The 21,075-nt window shown below is 40.4% G+C and overlaps 1 protein-coding gene across 2 annotated transcripts in view; it reads left to right on the top strand.

Annotated features, from left to right (window-relative positions):
- The window catches only part of SVEP1 (sushi, von Willebrand factor type A, EGF and pentraxin domain containing 1), a 165,313-nt gene that overhangs the window by 83,273 nt on the left and 60,965 nt on the right, over positions 1–21,075 (top strand). For both annotated transcript variants that reach the window (XM_074953510.1, XM_074953509.1), the window contains 14 exons: positions 764–925; positions 1,759–1,920; positions 2,500–2,591; positions 3,987–4,083; positions 4,824–4,937; positions 5,883–5,996; positions 7,485–7,686; positions 8,457–8,614; positions 9,777–9,978; positions 10,707–10,882; positions 12,360–12,484; positions 17,575–17,698; positions 18,234–18,404; positions 19,911–20,084. In XM_074953510.1, the coding sequence (XP_074809611.1) occupies positions 764–925; positions 1,759–1,920; positions 2,500–2,591; positions 3,987–4,083; positions 4,824–4,937; positions 5,883–5,996; positions 7,485–7,686; positions 8,457–8,614; positions 9,777–9,978; positions 10,707–10,882; positions 12,360–12,484; positions 17,575–17,698; positions 18,234–18,404; positions 19,911–20,084 (2,073 nt within the window). The remainder of the gene's footprint in view (positions 1–763; positions 926–1,758; positions 1,921–2,499; positions 2,592–3,986; positions 4,084–4,823; positions 4,938–5,882; positions 5,997–7,484; positions 7,687–8,456; positions 8,615–9,776; positions 9,979–10,706; positions 10,883–12,359; positions 12,485–17,574; positions 17,699–18,233; positions 18,405–19,910; positions 20,085–21,075) is intronic.

The following is a 21,075-nucleotide window of genomic DNA, read 5'->3' on the forward strand; positions in this document are numbered from 1 at the left end:
GTGGAGAGGGGAGAAGATATCTAGAATGCCATTGCTTGTACCTCTTAAGTGTCCGTGGAACAGGCTGTTAAGGCCAGAGAGAGTGCATGCTGCAGCACTGAAAGGGAAGAGTACACGTAGTGCCACATCTTAGTACTTCTCCCTGCCAACATCCTCTACATCTCCCAAAGAATAATACCTCTTGCCACTGTCACTGCTGTGTCCCACCTTGCACCGTTCTGCCTCGAAGCCGGAAGAGAGCTCTCACTTCGCAGCTTGTTTATGATTATAAGGATTGGTATTTTCTAGTTACTGTTGTTTAATTGGCTTTGTTAGTTAAAATGTGAATTGCTAACGATAAACAATCTGCAGCTGATTGGAATATAATAAACTATAGCGAGTTTATGTCTTGTAAATACACTATCAGTAATTTGCAGCCCACCGGCTATCATAGAATTGCATTTTCTTTATTCTGTGCGTTGCACATTTCATTGTACAGCCTGTGGTTTTGATGTGTCCATGAAATTATAGTGAAATAAACAACCCTCAATAAATTAAATGCATTTGGAGAGGGGATTGATGCTATGTGCTGTCTGTACTTTGCGAAACGTTGCATAGAGCACTATCTTCTGGTTTACAAATGTCCTGGTAGCTGTTTCTTTCAAGGGTTGCTTGTCAATATATTATAAAGTGTTACCTTTATTTTTAGGGGACAGGAGACATACTATCTGTTAGATATCGCTCAGCCTTATGCCTAATCTTTATGTATTATTTTGCCTTTTAGCTCAGTGCCAGCAGGGAACGTATTCACCTAATGGTCTTGAAACCTGTGAGTCATGTCCTCTTGGCACATATCAACCTGTGTTTGGATCTAAGAACTGCATCGCCTGTCCAGAAAACCTGTCAACAGTGAAAAGAGGAGCTGTGGATATCTCAGCATGTGGAGGTTTGTGAGGAGAAGGCCAGTGAAATTCCTGAAAACAAAATGTTGCTAAATACCATCCACTATTGCCCCATTGATCTGACCTCAGGTAACCTGCAGCTCCTGGCTGACTGCAGTGAAGTTATGTCACCCAGCAGCAGTGTAGATAATTTTTTGCTGCATATCAAACACCAGTTTTTCTGAAAGATTTCAGAGACGAAGCTGTGCTGTATGCACAAAGAATTCTATTCTAGGCCCTGTGTCAGATATCCAGATGGTTATGTGATAATAAAAACTTCCTTTTTTTATTTATAGAAAGCACTACTCGATGGTTTGTAACAATCATCCAGGCAATAGCCAATCATTTTTGTGGGTCAAAATCCTGAGGTCCTTGCTCAGTTTTTACTGAGTCTGCTTTCAAAGTAAACTACCGTCAGTGGGTTCTGTCTTGGCACAGACCCCTTTGGGGCAGTTGCACCCCAAGGGCTGATGAGGAGAACAGTCCACAGTGAGAGTGGACCAGGGAAGAGAATCTGTCTCCAGGTGTTGACCTTGTTGAAAATATGTTTGTGCACTGCAAGGACTGCGGTGTGGGGTGTTTGGTTGAATTTGAGAACTGTCTCCATAGGACAAAGATTACATGGAAACATTTCTCTGGTCTTAGGTTTGAAAAAGAGCTTATTTGGGGCCAGAGTTAACCTGAGTGACCCTTTAAATAAGCACACACTTTGGTTGTGAAATTCTCGTGATTATTGGCCTAGTCTTGTAGGACTGAGGCAAAAACTGCCGTATGATGGTGGGGAAAAGACCATGCACTGGGAGCCAGCAGTCATTAGAGTTTGTTTTGCACTTTGCAGTACCTTGTGCAGCAGGGGAATTCTCTCGCTCTGGTTTAATGCCTTGCTACCCCTGCCCCCGGGACTACTATCAGCCCGACCCAGGAAAGTCCTACTGCTTATCTTGTCCCTTTTATGGGACAACTACGATCATTGGTGCCAGATCCATCACAGACTGTTCAAGTAAGTTGATTAATTTCCTCCAGAGAATGTGACTGAGGGGGGCAGGATCTGGCCCTTAGTGAAAATTGGGTCCGTTCAAAGGAAGAATACACCATTCTCCTTCCACAATGTTCGCCACACATTTCTACCAATGCATCACCCCTGCTATTCCTTTCCTGGATTATCTCTGAGTTATCAGACGCTGCCAGTCACACAAAATTGTGGATGACTGTGTGATATGGATTAAGGTTCCCTAACAGAGCCTAGATAGTAACCTCGATGGAAACAATGAAAGTTTTGCCTTTGGCCTATAAAAACTACCTCGCAGTAGACAGACTAACATGATTTATGTGACCATCTAAGCTCTAAGTCAGGACTGGAGAGGAATAAGTCTAAAGAGTGAGTTCAATACAGTGCCCCACCCTTTCTTCATTTATTATTGATGTTCGTGTTTTGGAATTGAATAAGTTTTTACTGTAAGTGTGGTATTTATTCCCACAAATCCACTTCCCTCATAGCATTTTTTAAATGCATCAATGCAATGCAGTTAGGGTCTTGTCAAGCTGCATTAACAGCTGCTTTCATAATAATCCTGTTTAGGTTTTGGCTCTACTTTCACGGCGGCCGAGGAGAGCGTGATGGTACCAGTCTCTCCAGAAAATATCAGCAAGCAATACAAAGTCAGCAGTCAGGCAAGGACAAGATTTATTTATTTTTGTAATGATGCTAGCTCTAATGGAAGAAACGGAGTATTGGATGCCAATATTAAATGGCTAATGCCTTCCATAATATAATTGTGATAATGAGTTTATTTTCCAAACTAGGCAGCTGTAGTTACCATGGGGGCTACCTTTATTTGATTAAAGTGATCAAACATCGTGCCTTATAACTCCATAGCTGGCTTATATATATATTAGTCCTTAATTAACGGCCTTATGCAGCAGAAATAAAAAAACTGTGTTTGCGTTTTCTAATAAGCTCTTCCACTCAATGGTAATTTAATAGTGATTCACTAAAATATTGTATTTTAAAATTCTACTACAATAATAGAACAGTAGTATTTGGGAGTAGGAGATTTGATCCAGTCAAAGGCCGTCTTAGATTTAGAAGCATGATAACATTAGCCTGACATAAAAAATGTCACTAAACTTTTATTTTTAAAAAAAACATAAAACCCCCAACTCCTTGCAGTTGGCAGGTCTGCCCCTCATCTGATCAGTAGCTCCTATGCTGGCGATCAGTGTCTCTTTTATTTGGTTTCTTTTTCATTTTAGTCTTCCAGGAGATTACTTCTGGCTTCCAGGTTCTGGTTCTGAAGTATTTATTTTCATTTATTTGTTTTGATTTATATAAATTTAAGAAGAGATGTCAGACAAGTCAGGTATGACCCAATTCTGCAAATCCTTTCTCCTGTTATTAGCCCTCTCAAAATACATGGGATCACTCACGTGAGTGGAGACTATTCCCAGGACTATGGGTTTGCATGAAAGGCCCCCATTGTTGTAACTCAGAAAAGACCACTCTGTCTCAGAATCATTACATGAATAAAGTTGGTAAGTGACAAATTAGACCTGAACTATTAGCTTATAATACCTGCAGTCCACAAACTCAGGCCCCAATACAGGAAGCAGCTGAGTTTTCCCATTTAAGTCAATAGGACCATTCATGTACTTAGTTAAGCACATGCTTGAGTGCTTTGCTGAAGTGAGGCCTGCTATCAAAATACAAATAAATAACAATAACTAGAATGCTAACCTCTGAAAAAGTCCCTTTCATGCCACTAGCTCTGGGTATTTATTTCTGTATTCTTTAGATTGGGGTGGCTAAAATACAGCCTGTAGGCCTAATGCACTCCACAGTGTGCCCTGACTCACCTCTCCCAGCCACTGCAAATGGCTGATGGCAGGGATACATTACCAGCCTCTGTGGAGAGGAATGGAGCGGAAAAGAAACGCTAGAGAACTGTGGCATAAAGACTTTTTTTTAAAATGCTGTTACATGTCAGTCATTGTTTGATATTTGTCTGTGTAATACACATGGTTGTCTCTCCACCTCTTTGATAACTCTACTGTTCTGATCTGTGACAGGTTTTTCATGAGTGTTTCCTGGAACCATGCCATAATAATGGCACATGCAAACAACTTGGAAGTGGGTACATTTGCATGTGCCCACCTGGATACACAGGTAAAGTGTGTGTATGTTGGGGGGACATTGTTTCATCGTATGAGGTAGTTAGAAAGTTCTGTTCCGAGGAGAAATTATAAAAGAACTTGACACTCCCAGCAGAAAAAGCATATAATATAATTAATGGAAATCACTATTGCTGACACAGGTTATTCATTATTCTTCACATTTTTTAAAAAAATGAAGAACTGTTCCCTTTGTTGTTGTATGGTTTATCTCAGTGTTTGTTCTCTAAGAGAGATTTTCAAAAGGCTCATGTTGGCCTATACTGTGCTCCTATTGGAGTTAATGGTAACATCCCCACTGACTTTAATGGGAGCAGCATCAGACCAAGACTGAATATATTTGAAAATCCACCCCTTGACCACAACTGTGATCAGCAAGGACCGAGAAACTCACGCTGCAGTCCATTAATCCCAGTAGGTCTGCTTTTGCATGTATCCATTGTGAGCTCTGCAGTTGCTCCAGAGCAACTGGGTATGTTATATTCCCCAATGATTGTTTTTTTTTAAAAGGATAGAAATGTACTAAGTTTGAAGATCTGGAGCTGATCAGCTTGTATTTTATTATTGCCTGATCTGCACTGTACCTTTCTGATAGCAATTGTCACAGGTCTCTGGTAAACTGCTGTGTTTTAAAGCAAAGATAATGGTCTGTAATGCCCTCCGTGTTTCTGAGTGATTTAATTATACTTTCTTTCTGTGTTCTTCGTTGTGATCCTGCTTTGTTTTTCAATTTAGGCTTAAAGTGTGAAAAGGAGATTGATGAGTGCAAGTCAACCCCTTGCCTCAACAATGGAGTTTGCAAAGATGGTATTGGGGTGTTCATTTGCCAGTGCCAACCAGGCTATACAGGTGACAGAAGTGATTTAATTGCTTTATAACTCCTCTTCGTAAGGGTATCAGTTACATGCTGCATAAATAAAACAGACCTATTAGGGTTATGCTTATTTCTTCAGTGACTTCCACGGAATTATAACAGTGGTGAATCTGGCCCATTAGACAGAGAAGACCTTTGGTGTAGGTGAATACTCTGTGAAGTAAAAGGATTAATATTCAAGATGTACTCTGTGTCTGTGTGTGGGTAGTAACACTTCTGTTCTAAAAAAAAAAAAAAAAAAGGAATAACAGTGAAGAAATATTAACGAGGCACTTTTGTGGAAAAATGCTAATGAAACCTAATATTGTAAGGCCTTGATTCAGCAAGGCAGATACCTAACTTCAAGCATGTGAGTAATTCTATGGATGCCTAATTGATATTTTTTCATCTTTTCTCTTCGAACAGAAACGTTATTGAAAACACGCACACATACATACGTGCGCACGCACGCACACACACTCTCTCTCTCTGAACAGCACTTTTCACATGCTTAAAGTCTGGCACCTGCTTTTGTACCTTGCTGAATCGAGGTCTTAACTTATTTTATCATTAAATTGTTGATTATTGAATAGGTATCCTCCTACTCCTATGCCCAGATCTTTCCACCTAAGCAGTCCCTACCCTATATCACATTAGCCCTATAAAAGCTTTTTATATCAATATGAATTAAAATTATACATGTGCGGCTGACTACTTTTTAAACGTTGAGCTCCAAAGTCTCAGTAACTACGTGTATGGACGGGCAACTGTTCACACTGAATTGCATCCTTGAGAGATTTTATCTCCTGCTCTCAATAACCTTTTATGACACAAGAAATATTTTGCCATTATGGCTTTCAAAACCAATCACTACAGGATACGTACCATGTATGTATTAAAATACTGTGTAAATCATGGCTTGTAACTATTATTGCTTGAAGGTTTACTGTGTGAGGAAGATATAAATGAATGCAGGTCCAACCCATGTGTGAACGGAGCACTTTGTGTTGATGGCATCAATGCTTATCACTGCACATGTGCAGAAGGATTCACAGGTAAGCTGTATTTCTTGATTGATTTAGTTTTTATTTATATTAACCAGAAAATATGTACCTTATGCTCACTAAGTGTAATTCAAGATTATCTTCATATATTTGCTATAGGTATGCATTGATCTAGGTATGTGTAATATTTAGATGAGAAGGTGTGGTCTGGTGGCTTCAAGCACATGACTGGGAGTGAGGAGATCTGGGGTCTATTCCCAACTTTGTATGACCTTGAGCAAAGAATAATAATATTCACCTTGATGAAATATTTCAGAGTTGATATACGAGTGTTAAATGCTATTGTTGTTGTTTTATTTATTATTTTTATAGCATATCCATGGGCCAAATCCTCCCCATCGCTATTAGAAGTTGCTTCCCATCCCATTTAGCTCTGTAACTTTCTGTTGCTTTGTGTCATGTTAAAGAATGATTTTCTTCTCCTGGGTTTCCAGATTGCCGCAAAGCTTTGACTTTAAATCTTATGCAGTTTCTGCAACTTTGCATATCTCACAACTTGGAACTTTATGCAGAACTAAACTCCTGGATGGTTTTCTTAAAAAATGAAAAGGTTCCAACCTCATTTCCATTGTAGCAATACTTTCTCTCCTCTGTATCTCTCATCATTTACTCAGAATGGTGTCTCAGCTTCTGATTGTGTGTGTGTTTCTAATATGTCCTCGGGGCCCATCCTGCACTCTTCACACACACAACTTCCTGAGAATGTATGAGTTCATGGGAATGTTGGTGATGAAAGATCCAGCCCTTAAGCCATATTGACACCTGAATATCATTACTTTACCATTTACAAACTGAGGCCTGGTCTACACCGGGGAGGGTATCGATCTAAGTTATGCAACTTCAGCTACGTGAATAACGTAGCTGAAGTTGACGGACTTAGACGGACTTTCCGTGGTGTCTTCACTGCGGTAAGTGAATGGCTGATGCTCTCCTGTCGACTCCGCCTGCGCCTCTTGCCCTGGTGGAGTACCCGAGTCGATGGGAGAGCACTTGGCGGTCAATTTGTCATCTCTAGACTAGACACGATAAATCAACCCCTGCTGGATCGATCGCTGCCCGCCGATCCAGCGGGTAATGTAGACAAGCCCTGACAGATGAGACATACTTCTTATTTGAAGAGCCCAACTTACTAACAAAGTTGGTAACACTCACTTCTGTACATTCCCAGTAAAAGTTTGTTTTTTTTCAAATGTTGACAAACTTGTAATGAGGGTTTTATTTCTATAACTGTGAATCTGATTCCTGCATCTCCTCTACAGTTGCATCCAATCAATGCAATATATTTTATGCTGAGGAAAAAAGCCAGCCACTCAGCTAATCTGTTGTTTGCCATTCCCCAAAGAATTCTGTATAATTTTAATTGTCTTCTGGATTTGTCGGAGACACCGAATCATAGAAATTGGTTCCTGATTGTTCTTAACAGATTTTGAATCTTTTAAAATTGAATGTAAACCTTTGCTTTGGTCTCTCTCTTCCCAGGCACTCGCTGTGAAACAGAGGTGAATGAATGCCTTTCAAACCCATGTCTAAACAAGGGCATTTGTGAGGATCGGCTCAGGAGTTTCCACTGCAAGTGCCTTCCTGGGTTTACTGGTGTCTTGTGTGAAAAAAACATTGATGAGTGTCTCAGCAGACCCTGTAAGAATGGGGCCAAATGCAAAGATGGTATCAACAACTTCAGGTGAAAAACTGCTGATGGACTTCCTGTAATACACAAAGCCAGATGTGCTGCAGTGTCTGGGTTTCCCCAAAGATTTTAGCAAAGGCGGTAGGCTAATCTGTCAAGTGGTCTCAACACGCACCCCAGTGTGGGAGAAAGGTGGATATTTAAAAAGAAAATAAATGTGATGGTGTTATTTTAGCTTTTGTTAAAGGCGTGATAGATAGTGAGGAGAATGTGGCGGGGGAGGGGTAGAAAGTGAGAGTGCTGTAGGGCTGCCACCCTTACAGTGTGTGGAAACTTACAGAGTACTATTTTCCTGAATCAGTTTTCCCCCAGGCTGTATTGGCATGGGGAAGAAGGGGGGACCCTTGGTGTTTTTTAACCTTCTATTATAGTGTTGAACAATTTTCATCAATTTGTGTATCCCACGTGATCAAGTTTCCTGTGATTGTTGGGCCCGGGGGAAGATATGGGCATTGATGGACCTCAGCCCTTCCTCCTGTCTTCTATTTTTATGTTTCATCAAGATGAACCTGGACCAAAAAGTTTGTTTCTGGATCCAGATCAGAACTTCTCTGATGTTTATGGGGTGTTCTGCTCTGGCCCATTTTACAGAAAAGGACCAGTTGTGAATTTCGAGGTTCCGTAATATTGGGGTGCCTCTCTAATGTTCCGGCTTTTTGTAATGTAACTGGATCACTAGCAGAAACAAAGAGTGCCTCCAGTCCACAGATGTGTGAGCTTTAAAAGTGGCCACAACACAAGAGTGTTTTTGTTTTTATCCTCAGGTGTCAGTGTGTGACAGGGTACACGGGACTGCACTGTGAAGTGAACATCAATGAGTGTGAACCCAATCCTTGTTTAAACCAAGCAGCCTGTGTGGATGCCTTGAACTCGTACGTTTGTAAATGTCCCCCTGGCTTTACGGGCAGCAGGTGTGAAACAGGTACACGGGACCAGAGTGTCAGCAAAAGGTGGCTTGACAAAGCCTCCGGGCAAGAATTATGCTAGCTGAGTTAATACCGTATGGCTTCTCTGCACAGCGGCTGGCAGGGTGGGGTCTCAACCCTGAGCAAAGCCGTTGCGAGCTACAGCAGTTCAAATAATAATATAATAATAATTAATTTCAAATGTAGCCTGTAAATACCAAGTAACAGCATGCATGCTAGCAAACGATATTTTGGTAAATGTTTTTCTTTGCTTAAAAGCACAGTACCCTTTTTGTCATGCACTGTAGGCCTGTGAAGTTCAATTTCGGCCTCTTTCACATGTCCTAGTTATTTAGCTCTTCACATACTACTCGTGATGCTGTCATCAGAAAGTCACAGATATTGTGGTAACAAAGGGCTATACAGTCTTAAAGATGACTGGTCAAATTCCAACCTGGTGAGATTCCTTTGACTTCAGCGAGGTTACAACAGAGATAAATTTGTCTCAGTAACATTTCTGTTTTAGACAAGATGTTAATCTGTGATACCTTCTGTTCATATGTGGTGGATCTTCAGATGGAAGTTAAAGATCCACTGGCAATTTTTATGAAGGGGCAGGAGATGTGCTGGTCATCTATGCATCATCCCCTCTCTCAGTAGAACAGATTCTAATGTCCAGGGCTTTATGAGAACTACCACTGAATGCATAATGGCTGCTGCATTTGCACAGAACATGCATTTTACTTCTTTGTAAAGCACCTTGCAATACCTTGAACATGAAAGACACAAATTCTATTCCATAAATGCACAATATCTTAATTCCATAAAGAACCATGTCTCCATTTGGTCCCATTTTATACACAGGTCCAGTCAGGCACTTTTGGATTTAGGATGGCCAGATGGACACGTTAGTTGTATGACAGAGGGCTGAAAGGCACATCCAATGTTGTGAAAGGTTCATGTTCATTATCTACCAGAAAATTACAATTTTTTTTTATTGTGCTTCTTAAACCCTGCATCTCTTCTAGGTATGTGAACACCTTGTAGGCTAGAAATAGAATATTTCTAGTTCAGTCCAGTTGAAAGCAAATACTTTTAGCCTGGTTATGGTTAGTTTTATTGCATTTGATTAAGCTTCATTTAATTTGTTGATCTGAAAATTATTCTTGTTTGTTACAGAACAGTCCTCTGGTTTTAACCTGGATTTTGAAGTGTCTGGTATCTATGGCTATGTCATGCTTGACAATATTTTCCCGTCACTTGGTGACATCACCTGTGCATTCTGGATGAGATCAACTGACACTACTAATTATGGGACTCCAATTTCTTACGCAGTGGAGAATGGAAGTGACAATTCATTTCTGCTAACAGATTACAATGGGTAAATCAATCAACAGTATTATTATCTTTCTTCCTAGATTATAACTGCATTTTAATTGATAGAGAGGAGTCTGAACTAAAACACCAAATTCCAATGACGCCTGTCTTTGGGGAAGTTCATAGCTGAATCTGAATCAAAACTGTGTAGCTGGAGTTGCCCTTTCTTACTGATTTTTTTCCCTGTGATTAATTCCAAAACCCCCAAAATTTTGGGACATTGGTGTCTGCAACAAAGTAGCAATGCTCAGAAGGCAGAATATTTCTTTCTGTCTTTTTTTACACAGAATAAAAAAGATGTATTTAATGTAACATGTACATAAAAAAGGAGCTTATCAGCAGGCATATTGATTGCTGTGACCCTCTGGCCAATGGGCTGTGAGACACCAAGAACAACTCAAGTTTAGGAATCCACTGAAAAACATGACTGAAATTCCTTTTTTTTTTTTTTTTTTTTGGTAGTATTTACAGAGCTAAACATGTGGAAATAGCCCCTTATTTCACTGTCTGTGAGTATGATCATGACGACTCCCAAGTCTTCTCTTTGGGAACAAGTATGGCAGCAGGGACTTCCTGTGTGAGCTGGGGAAACTTAACTTCCTTCAGTAAATTACTTTTCCTGTGTAGGGAGTAGCAAGCAGAAAGAAAACTTTATTTTCTTGAAAGAGAATGTTATATTTATTAAAACTCTGCATGTGATTGAATGTGCCTTGGTATTTGCTTTTTATGCAGCTGGGTTCTTTATGTGAATGGGAAAGAGAGGATCACGGATTGTCCCTCTGTGAACGACGGCAACTGGCATCACATTGCAGTCACCTGGACATGCATGAATGGAGCCTGGAATGTGTATATTGATGGGAAGTTGTCTGATGGAGGCAGAGGTCTATCTGTAGGATCAAAAATCCCTGGTATATCTTGTTAACGTTTGTTTGGGTCTGTTTTCTCTTTTCTCTTGTTATTGTAGGGCTTGCTTTTTTATTTTGTTTATTTCTGTGTTCAGCATTTATGTAGAACTGAATTATTTCATCCTTCGTCAGGCTGGGTAGTACCTTAGTTCATGAGTAGTCTCTCACTCAACCAATGGGAATATTCGTGGAGTAAGGTCTCATACAGGCTGCTTAAGGATGGCAGAATCCTGCCCATAGAAGAAATGCATTGACTAAATTGACTAGGGAATATTTTAGTAAGAATTGATCTCACAGCTGGATGCCTGTGTTAAACTCAGGAGCGATTTTGGTTTGGAAGCATGTGCTTAGAGGGTTTTTTTCTCAAAATTTTCAGGCCTATTTTTGGAGTTTAATTTCAGGAACACCTCTTCCTCACAGTATATGACATGTTTTTACATTCACTAGAATATGAATGACAGAACTGTTTTATGTCCACTTCTTTCATTGTTTCCTTTATATGAGGAAGAAATTAAGATTTGTTTATTGTTAGAACTTGACACTTTCCCCGCTGAAATCAGTGGCAAAACCCCCCATGATTGCAACGGGAGGATGATCAAGCCCTTAACTACCTGCTTGAAAATGAAGGACACTTAACAGGTTGCATGACATACAGTATTTGGAGTGTTTTCCATTCAGAGCAACTGTTGCATTGTAGTGTTAAAAGAAGACATGCAATATGTTATTTCATGGGAGAGCTGAAGAGCAGTGGAAGGTCCATGTTTTCCAGAGAAGAGTACTGGTCATTTGAAATCTTTAATGAATATACCATTTTAGAACAGTCTTCTCAGAAACATAGCATGGTTTCTGTTTTTAATGGTGAAGCTCCTGCAGGGTTCTGTGCTCCCTCCCTCCATTCCCAACCACACTGTGGCTCTCTCCAAAACCTGGGCACAAGGCAGGAAGGCATCTGGCACCTCTGGCCTCATGTGGTGCCAGGCACAAACTGGTCTCCAATGTTACTGCTAATATTAGATGAGATAAAACAGAATTTACTTGTGTGGGGTGTTTACCATCAAGTCTTCCATGTGGTTCAGTTGTTTGGAATCAAATGCTCCTTTTTTCTACATGGTATTTTAACTCTTTGTATAAGTTTTGAAACATTGATAAGGGATAATTTAAAGCAACAGTTAACCAAGTGTTACTGTGAAATATGCTATGCCAATTAATAATTCATAATTACATTATTAGTTATGTTGTAATATGATTCACAGTAAAACCTAGTTTAAGGGTAACTCTAAAAAGAAAAGGCCTTTCTTAAACAACCACTTAAAAGTATCCCCAGTTTCCAGTCAAGGTTAGCTTAACCTTTAAAGATCACTGCTACAAGGTAACCAATTTTTGTGGGTACTTTGGGTATTTGACAGTTTTTGCTATAAGGTATTTACCATCATCAACAACTGTACAGAGCAGTAACATCTTCATTTTGCTTTGTGTTTAGGTGGTGGTGCGCTAATACTTGGACAAGAGCAAGACCAGAGAGGAGAAGGATTCAATCCAGCAGAATCTTTTGTGGGCTCTCTTAGCCAGCTCAACATCTGGGACCATGTCCTATCCCCACAGGAGGTGAATATTTACTTAATAGTTTTCATTCATTTGCTCAGTTTCCAAACTTAAACTAGTTTTAATGCATTTTTGCCAAATGGGCATGATCCAACTCCCACCGAAGTTAATGGGAATCTCATTGGGCCCTGTGTTGAGGTGATACTTTTATAGCTGTATGTCAATGTATATGGAGTAAGATTAAAACTGAAGATTTTGGCAGGGCCATTCCTCAATAACCAACTCGATGCAGGAGAGCGAAAGGGAAGGAGAAAACATACACAAAATATATTGTAACCATAGTAGAGTCCTCTCTACCAGAGAAGGGAGGAAACTCCATGAAATCTACTAGAGAACTTGCTCGGCGGGTCTCATTTACATGGGAAGCGCTAAGGGCTTGATCCTGCTTCTACTGAAGTCATTGACAAAACGCCAATTAACTTCAGTGGCAGATGATCCAAGTCAAAGAACTACAGTGCTAGGCACATGGAAAACCCCAAGGTAAGTAGATAGAATGGAAGCTGTGAATGCTCAGTACCTCTGACAATCAGGCCACTTTTATTTAGCTACCAAAAATATGGATTTAGGTGCCTGACTTTAGGCCCTGAGGTTCAGAAATGTAGATCCTGCTGTTGGAAAGTAAAGTCTAAGGATCAATGCTCAACATGAGCTGGGACTCACAGGAACAGATTTCTGGCTGTTTTTCCCCTCAGAAGAAAACAAGTACCTGCTCTTCATCTGATGGTACTTTTTTTAATTTTCTCCATTTTGTTTTTTAAAAAACAATAATACATTTTAAAGGTTCAAGAGATAAGAAAAGAAATCTTTCAATCCAGCGTCTGACTGACCCTATTCTGACAGAGTGTTCATGTCTGCTTTACCTTATGCCTTTCTCCTGTTCTCCTTTATTCAGCGTTACCCATAAGTTCTGCCACAGATTTTCTGCACTTTGTGTGTTGCTGAGGGTTGTATTCTCATCTTGAATCACAGGGATTTTGGTGCATCACGATAATGTGGATGTGAGTTTGAAGAAGTGCTCATTTCCTGTGCTTGAAGTCTTCACTGCTGTGCCATTCAAGTGGGATTTCCAAAAGCACTCTCAGCCCTGGCCTAACTCCAGTCCCATTGCCAAGAATGCAGAACACCCTCCCCCCACTAACTTCAACAGGAGCAGAGTTAGTCCAATGAAAAGTGCTTTTGAAAATCCTATCCTTCAATTATGGTATGTCCCATAATCCATGGTCTTAATGCTAAAAAACAGATGTGAGACCACAACAGGAAAACTAGCCAAGTAAATTTCCCATAAACTTTTTACCTCTTTTGTTATTGGAGCTTGAAATAGTAAATCATCTTCTTTGTCTGTGTTTATTTCAAAGTTATGTTATACGCTAGAGCTTTAGCCTACTGAGATTATTGGTAAGCCTTTTCTTCCTACAAGCCTCCATGAAACGGAACGGAATAATGATGTACAGAATACGTTGCCAATTGAATAAGAGAGAGACTAAATAAATGCTTTAAGACTTCTTTAGATGTACTATTAGCTGTCCATTGACATGTTCATCATCTTCAGGTCAAACCCAGTGCTCTTTCATTTTTGCTGTAGTCTGGGTTGGGATTTTTTTTTGGTTTGATTTGTTTTGGTTTGTGAGTGAGGTTAACACTCATAAAAGATGCTGACCTGACAGCAGTGGAAAATGAAGTTCTCTGTACGTCAGTCAGGGGGAAGGTCCCTTCCCTTTCCCCATCCAATATCCTCTTACCTTGTGTCTGCACTAGGGAGATCTCCCCCACAATTCCAAATGGTTCCAAAACAGTTTGGTGCCCTAGCCTGGACCATTTTTCAGCAGCCTGTGCTGCAGGAAGGAGTTTTTTTTGAAGATGCTTCAGTAAAAATAGGTCAGGCTGCTGGTGCCTGGTCCATGTACCAGCTCCATCCAGTTGTACAATCTTTTATACTTCAGTGTAGATCAGGCCAAGCAGGGTGGGAGGAGGTGAGAGTAGTTTGGTTGCCATAATCATTAAATACCTGCCCTCCTCACTGAGGCTGACAACAAGATGCTACCTTGTGACATGTGTTTGTGATATGGATACTTATCCATCAGAAACAGCACAGAGACCAGCCACCCATTTCAGGCAGGCCACTGCTTGTTTGTTTTTTTTCCCATCCTTCATGAAATATTCCACAGCTTCTGCACAGATTTGCATATCTGTTCTCCTAACCAGGCCAATCCCCTTCCAGTCCATTGCTGTGTGCGATGAGAGAGGGGGTTAAACCACACCAACGCTTTCCTCCTTGGGCTGCTCTTCCTTATTCTTCGCAATTTTTAATCCAACTTTGCATGTGGCCATAGAAAACATTCCTTTTTGCACCGGGGAATTACTAGAGTCACTCTTCAGCACAGCCATGGAATGCACTAGTTCAGATATCAACATGTTTTTTTAATTAAATAACCATTTTCCTTCAGAGGGGTACTTCTCCCCTTCCTATTAGAGGGATGGAAGCCCTTAATCTTCTTTTACTGCACATTTGTCTTCTGTAGGGCATTTATCACTTTAAGCAGTTGCTTGGCTGAGAGCAATGCTTCTGTCTTAGGCCAGCTAGGGAGAGCTGTAATATACTCAATAGGACCTTTGCAGTGAGGTTATGGCATTACAGTTTATATAAGGGCTTTTGGACTCTATTCCAGGAGCTCTTTTACTTTCTTTTCCTGCGAAATTGGGGAAGGCTGATTCCAAGACCTTCCTTTCCGCTTTCTTCACTCAACTGTCTAATCATCCCAGGTTTTATGTATTTTTTAAAAAAGCCCATAAATACCCTCACTTTTAAAGAGAGTTAAAAATCTTTCTGTGTGTCCAACAGAACCTTAGCCTCTCCTGCAAGATGATGCAGTCAGCGCACTAGGACCATGCTTGGGGTCACTGCTCAATGTCTAATGTGACATCCCGTGGTCACAAACCTATCTACATTTTTTTCTACTGAACATTTAAGCTCAGGGACTGCATACTGTGCAACCTGGGCTTTTGCCCCAGATCACTTCTGCTTGGTGACTAACGCCCTGTATTTAGAATTTTATTGAAAGGAAAGGACACAGAAAATAAATCAGTCCTCTGTCCAACATTTACCAGGCATGGACAGGTCACAGCAGCAAATTTTAACTTTTTTGAGTGTCCATGTCTCTTGAGGAAAACCCCCATTAAACCAACATATATCCTTCTCCCACAGAGTACAAGGATGCAGGGCTCAGGTACTGACACAGTGCTTTACTCAGGGCTGTATATTTCCACTTGGCTACTGAACTGCGAGGAGAAAATAAATGTCTAGTATTAGTGTGTTATTAACGTAAATCCATCAATGAAGAGAACAAAACTTGCATGAAGAGTTTTTGAGACAATCAGACAATCCACTCCATTTCACTGTGCACAGGAAAGCATTCTGATTTCCCCCTTGTGTCACCCAGTCGCGATGTCTTGCCGTCTCCTGCAGAAAGGCAGTTTGCTCAGGTTTGCAATGCGCCACTGCAGTTGTGGCAACTCTACCATGGTGAGGCGTAAAGGTCTTCTGCATTCCATTGCTGTTGCATAACAAATCTTCCCATCAAAAGCAGTCCACTACTGGTTTTTTTATGCTTTTTAACTTGACACTGTGAACCGCAGGCTCCCATTGCTGAGTGATGGTGGGAATGCTGAAATGCACCATCTGTGCATTCTTTCTATATATCTCCATCCCATATTTCCTGATGGTCATAACTATAGTATATGGCTCAAAATACTGTCATGGCTACATCTTCCTCAGGAAAACGACGACTGGTTCTCATTAATGAGGTTTAATCTATTGGATATACATTCTGGATATACAATGAGTTATTGTCTCATTGTGTGATTGAGTTATGGTACATGACTTTGCTGCCCTCAGGTACAAATGCTTGGAACTGGAAAATCTGACATTTCAAAATTAGTTTTCATTCTAGATCAGAAAGAAATCCTGCAGTTTCCCATCATTTTGATTCAGAACTATCAAAATGTTAAGTGTTAATACTTGTCAGAACATAATATATTGTAAAATATTAAATATAGTGAACATAATATAATATAAAATGTAATAATACATATAATAAGATCAGTATGTTAATAGAATCTGAAAGTCTAAATAAAAGGTTTCAAAGGGAGAAAATCTAAATGTTTTTAATCTTGTCAAAATTAAATGAGAAAGTCAAAATGATTTGACTTTTTCCCATTGAAAATTTTGTAAAAATCGACATGGTCCCACAAAAGATTGCAATTTTGACTAAACTGCATTTTTGTATGGAAAACTATTCCATCAAAAAAGTTTCATCCAGTTCAGGCTATCTAGCCATCCATTAATCTAACAACATAGCAGTTCTTTTATCCTGTCCTCATGCATCCCAATTTCACATTCAGTGCTCACTTATAATAGGGCCCAATCCTTCTTCTAGTTAATTCCCGTTAACTGTGGTGTGTCCAAAATCTGGCCTATCGTGTTTTGCAAAGTCACATAACAGCCTGGTTTATTTAAGGAATTCAGAAAACTTAATTTCTGGTTTCCAGGATACATCTTTTTTTAAAGCTTCATGTTGTGTTTACTGTCCTTAAAATTAGGTATCAAGAAATAAAACTATTTCAGAACTATTGTTCTTATAAGTTCATATTCCATTATTTCTAATGGTAAAAGTTTCCCTTTACAAATACTTGAGAATCTGCTCAGATTCTTTCCCCTCACCTGTTTTTAATCTGTGGGGTAAATACACTGTTCTGCCAAATAGGCATACATAGAGGGTTTTAAATTAGCATGTTTCCTACATCACCTGTAGGACAATACTCTTCTGTCAGATCCACCCAGTAGTAAATTGCTTCAGTGTTCCAGCATTGCACTGATGACAATAGGTGATCCAGACAAATAAGAAGAGCAGAATACCTATAAGCTTGCTCAAAAAGCCCACTAAAGTCATGGAAAGACTCTCACTGACTCAATGGGCTTTGAATCAGATTCTAGGTTCAGTACTGCAGATGTGAGAGGAAAAGTTTGTTTGTGTTCTTTTCTTACAAAGCTGTCTGTTAGTTAGCAAACTCTATCTAACATGTGTTTTGAACCTTAGGTAAAATCCCTAGCTACTTCCTGTCCAGAAGAACTGCGAAAAGGAAATGTATTGGCCTGGCCAGATTTCCTGCCTGGGGTTATTGGAAGAGTGAAGATAGATTACAGGAGCATATTTTGTGCCGGTTAGAACTTTATCTCCTAGAAGTGTTTTTGTTCCGAGTAATAACACAGTAAGACTTTTTATAAGGTTAAATGTGCTATAATGTGACCCCTGTCCTACTAGCCTTGAATACATTATTTTGATAATTTAATGGTTGGTACATTCAGTCTTCGTTCCTAAAATTCCAGTGTTTTGTAACAAAAGTTCATTGGAATCTCAAACAGAGATTTATGGCTTCCTGTATTGAGATGTTGAAAGAGTGATGATTGATGATATTGGATCAAATGGAGGATTTTTCCACTCATTCATGCTCACAATAGTTTGAATATATTGTGGTATCTTTTTGTTTCCTCCTTTTGCTTGGAAATATATTTTAGTTCATATATGTTGATATAGGGAAGCTCTTTGAATCTGGAAATAATATATACATCTTATAGTATAACACTTTCCATTAATATGATTCCCAGATAAACATGCACAGCATCACAGATATTTAAAAACAAATACATTTGTTTTGATTCAAGGCTAAGTCTGTTGTGTGTGCATTTTGTCCTCAGATTGCCAATCCTTAGAAGGATCCATACCTCATCTGCGGGCTTCATCAACCAATTTAAAGCCAGGGTCAAAAGTGAGCCTTTCCTGTGATCCAGGCTTCCAAATAGTGGGGAACTCTGTCCAGCACTGTCTAAATTTGGGACAATGGACTCGACCTCTTCCCCGCTGTGAAAGTGAGTAGACTGTGTTAGCGTAGCAGCCTGCATCTGCAGGCTGCTGTATCAGTCACAAGCCACGCTTAGGAAATCTTGGCTTCTTTGTTTGGATGCAATTAAAACAAGGACTCCTGAGAACGTAACACAGACCTGATGATTTATCCAGCGCCTCACAGCCTCCCAAGTCTTGCCCCTTAGATCATAAGCAAATTTGGAGAAAAGCTTAAAAAATCAACTGTATCTGACTTTTTTTTTTCAGCAATGGTGAGATTGAGGCAGCCATGTAGCAAAATTCTCCTCCAGCTCCTTCTGATTTCATACTATTTAGGGAGGTGGTGTGGTGCAGTAGATAGGGCATTGGACTGGTACTCAGCAGTGTGGGTTTGATTCCCAGCCCTGTCACTGACTTACTGTGTGACCTCGATTTTCCCCATCTGTAAGTTGGGCATAATTATACTTCCTTTCTTTGTAAAATACTTTGAGATCTATGGATGAAAAGCACAATATAGCCCTGATCCAAAACCTATAGGAGTCCATAAGGAGCTTTTTACTGACTTCAGTGAGCTTTGAATCAGGGTCTATGAGTGCTGGGTTATTACTATTAGCTTGATCCACTGGGAGTCTTTCCTTCCATACTGCTGTCAAGGGCTTGTGTCTTCTTCCCCTGACATTTATCTGTTGGTATTGTCATTCATGAAATTGACAGTAGTTCTAACTGTGGTAGTTATATGGCCTCCATTACCATGATATCAAGCATCTCGCAATCTGTGGTGTTTTTATCCTCACGATATCCCTGTGAGGTAGGGAAGTGCTGTTATGCCCATTTTACAAGTGGGGAACTGAACCACAGAGAGACTTATGGGCCAGATTTTTAAAGGTATATCTAGGCACTTAGCTCCCATTGCACTCTGGTCCTACGTGTCTTGTCCGAGGTCACACGGTCTGTGGCAGAGCAGGGAATTGAATTCAGGTAAAAAAAACCATCCCCATACCTGAAACTGATTAGCAGCCTTGTTGGCAGCCTCAGGCATAGAGCCTGAGATTCCCTCTCACTTTGAGACATGTCCCTTGTGCACCTGAGTTGAGACACATTGACTAGGGATGTGTGGAGAAACTTGCCTTTTTGCTGGTGGTGCTGAACCTTTTCTGTGGACAAACAGAGGACGTCAGTCTCTAGGGCTGTCAGGCCTTCACCTTTATGAACAGTCTATTCACATACACATGTTTTCAGCTGCAGAGACAGTGTATTAATCCTCAGAGGCTCTTTCACTGCAGTCTTCACTGTGCATTTCTATTCACAGCCCATCACTAGAAAATCCTAGCTGTAAAAGCTGAACTTTAAGGGCCAAAATGATCCCTGATAAAGCTTCTTTGACTTCAGTGGAGCTACACCAGGCATGCAGTTGGCTCTGAGATTTCTTCAGGAGTTCAGTCTCGCGCTAACTGCCCTGGTGCCAGGAGGTGATTCACGGAATGTGTCTGATCGGCTAACGTGTTTTTACTCTCCTTGTCTCTGGTGTGCAGGAATCAGCTGTGGAGTGCCTCCACCTTTAGAAAATGGATTTTATTCTGCTGAGGACTTCTTTGCGGGTAGCACGGTTAGCTACCAGTGCAATAATGGCTATTATTTGTTGGGGGATTCAAGGATGTTCTGCACTGACAATGGAAGCTGGAATGGCATCTCGCCGTCTTGCCTTGGTGAGATATGTCACTTACGTGGCTGTATTATTGATGTTACAGGCTAAATCCTGCTCCTCTTCCTCTTCCAAAACTCCCATTGACTCCAGTGGGAGATTGACATTGGTAAGACTTGCAAGATAGGGCCCAATGTGATTTGCATTTGAATTGTGTTTATTTTATTTTAACTTTTGTAGCGCTCATCTCACACTCTAGGCTCATTAAGTCATCAGAAAACATGAAGACCATGTTAAAAGCGAAGCCAAAGATCTTCCAATCCAACATAAGCTCCCTTTATACATGACCTCCATTGCATAGCATAGTCTCCAACAGTCTCCGTTACAACCGCAAAGCTGATCTCACCCCATCTGTTGTTCTACCCTCTCACTATTCTCTCCCTCGCAGAAAAAGCCTGTGAAAACAGGTCCATTTTATAACAGGTCTTAAGTTCACCATATCTGGGCCCTGCCAAACCTTGCATGGTTTCTGGAGGACTCGGAACCCAAGCCATAGCATGTTAGAAGCCAAGACCTTGCACTACACACCAGGAACCTGAGTCTCCACTGCCTAGCACATTGTGTAGTCATTTACATGGGTGAAAAGTGAGTGTGCATTGCGTGGGAAACACAACGTGCCTGATTCCTCATGGCCCTGCACCTTATGCAGTCATTTACACCAGTCTAAAGTGGATGTAAAATGTGACAAGATCAGAATAATAATGATTTACATGCCCCTTGCTGTAGCGTAAATGACTGCACAAAGTGCAGAGCGTTGGAGGGTCAGTCCCTACCATTCTGATTTGATAGCATTTTATATCCACTTTGAGCTCTCTTGACACAGGTGTAAGCTGGTTAAAGTGCGTGCAAGGCAGTGGGGAATTAGACTCCCCATATGTTTTATCTCTTAACATTTTTCATTGCCATGCACCAATGTGAAAAACCTTTTCCGTTTAGAATTATTGTTTGTATTGGATTGTTTGGTTAAATGGTTGAGAATAAGTACACACTCCTAA

Source organism: Natator depressus, chromosome 5 (assembly GCF_965152275.1).
Source record: "Natator depressus isolate rNatDep1 chromosome 5, rNatDep2.hap1, whole genome shotgun sequence".
Classification (NCBI taxonomy): domain Eukaryota; kingdom Metazoa; phylum Chordata; order Testudines; family Cheloniidae; genus Natator; species Natator depressus.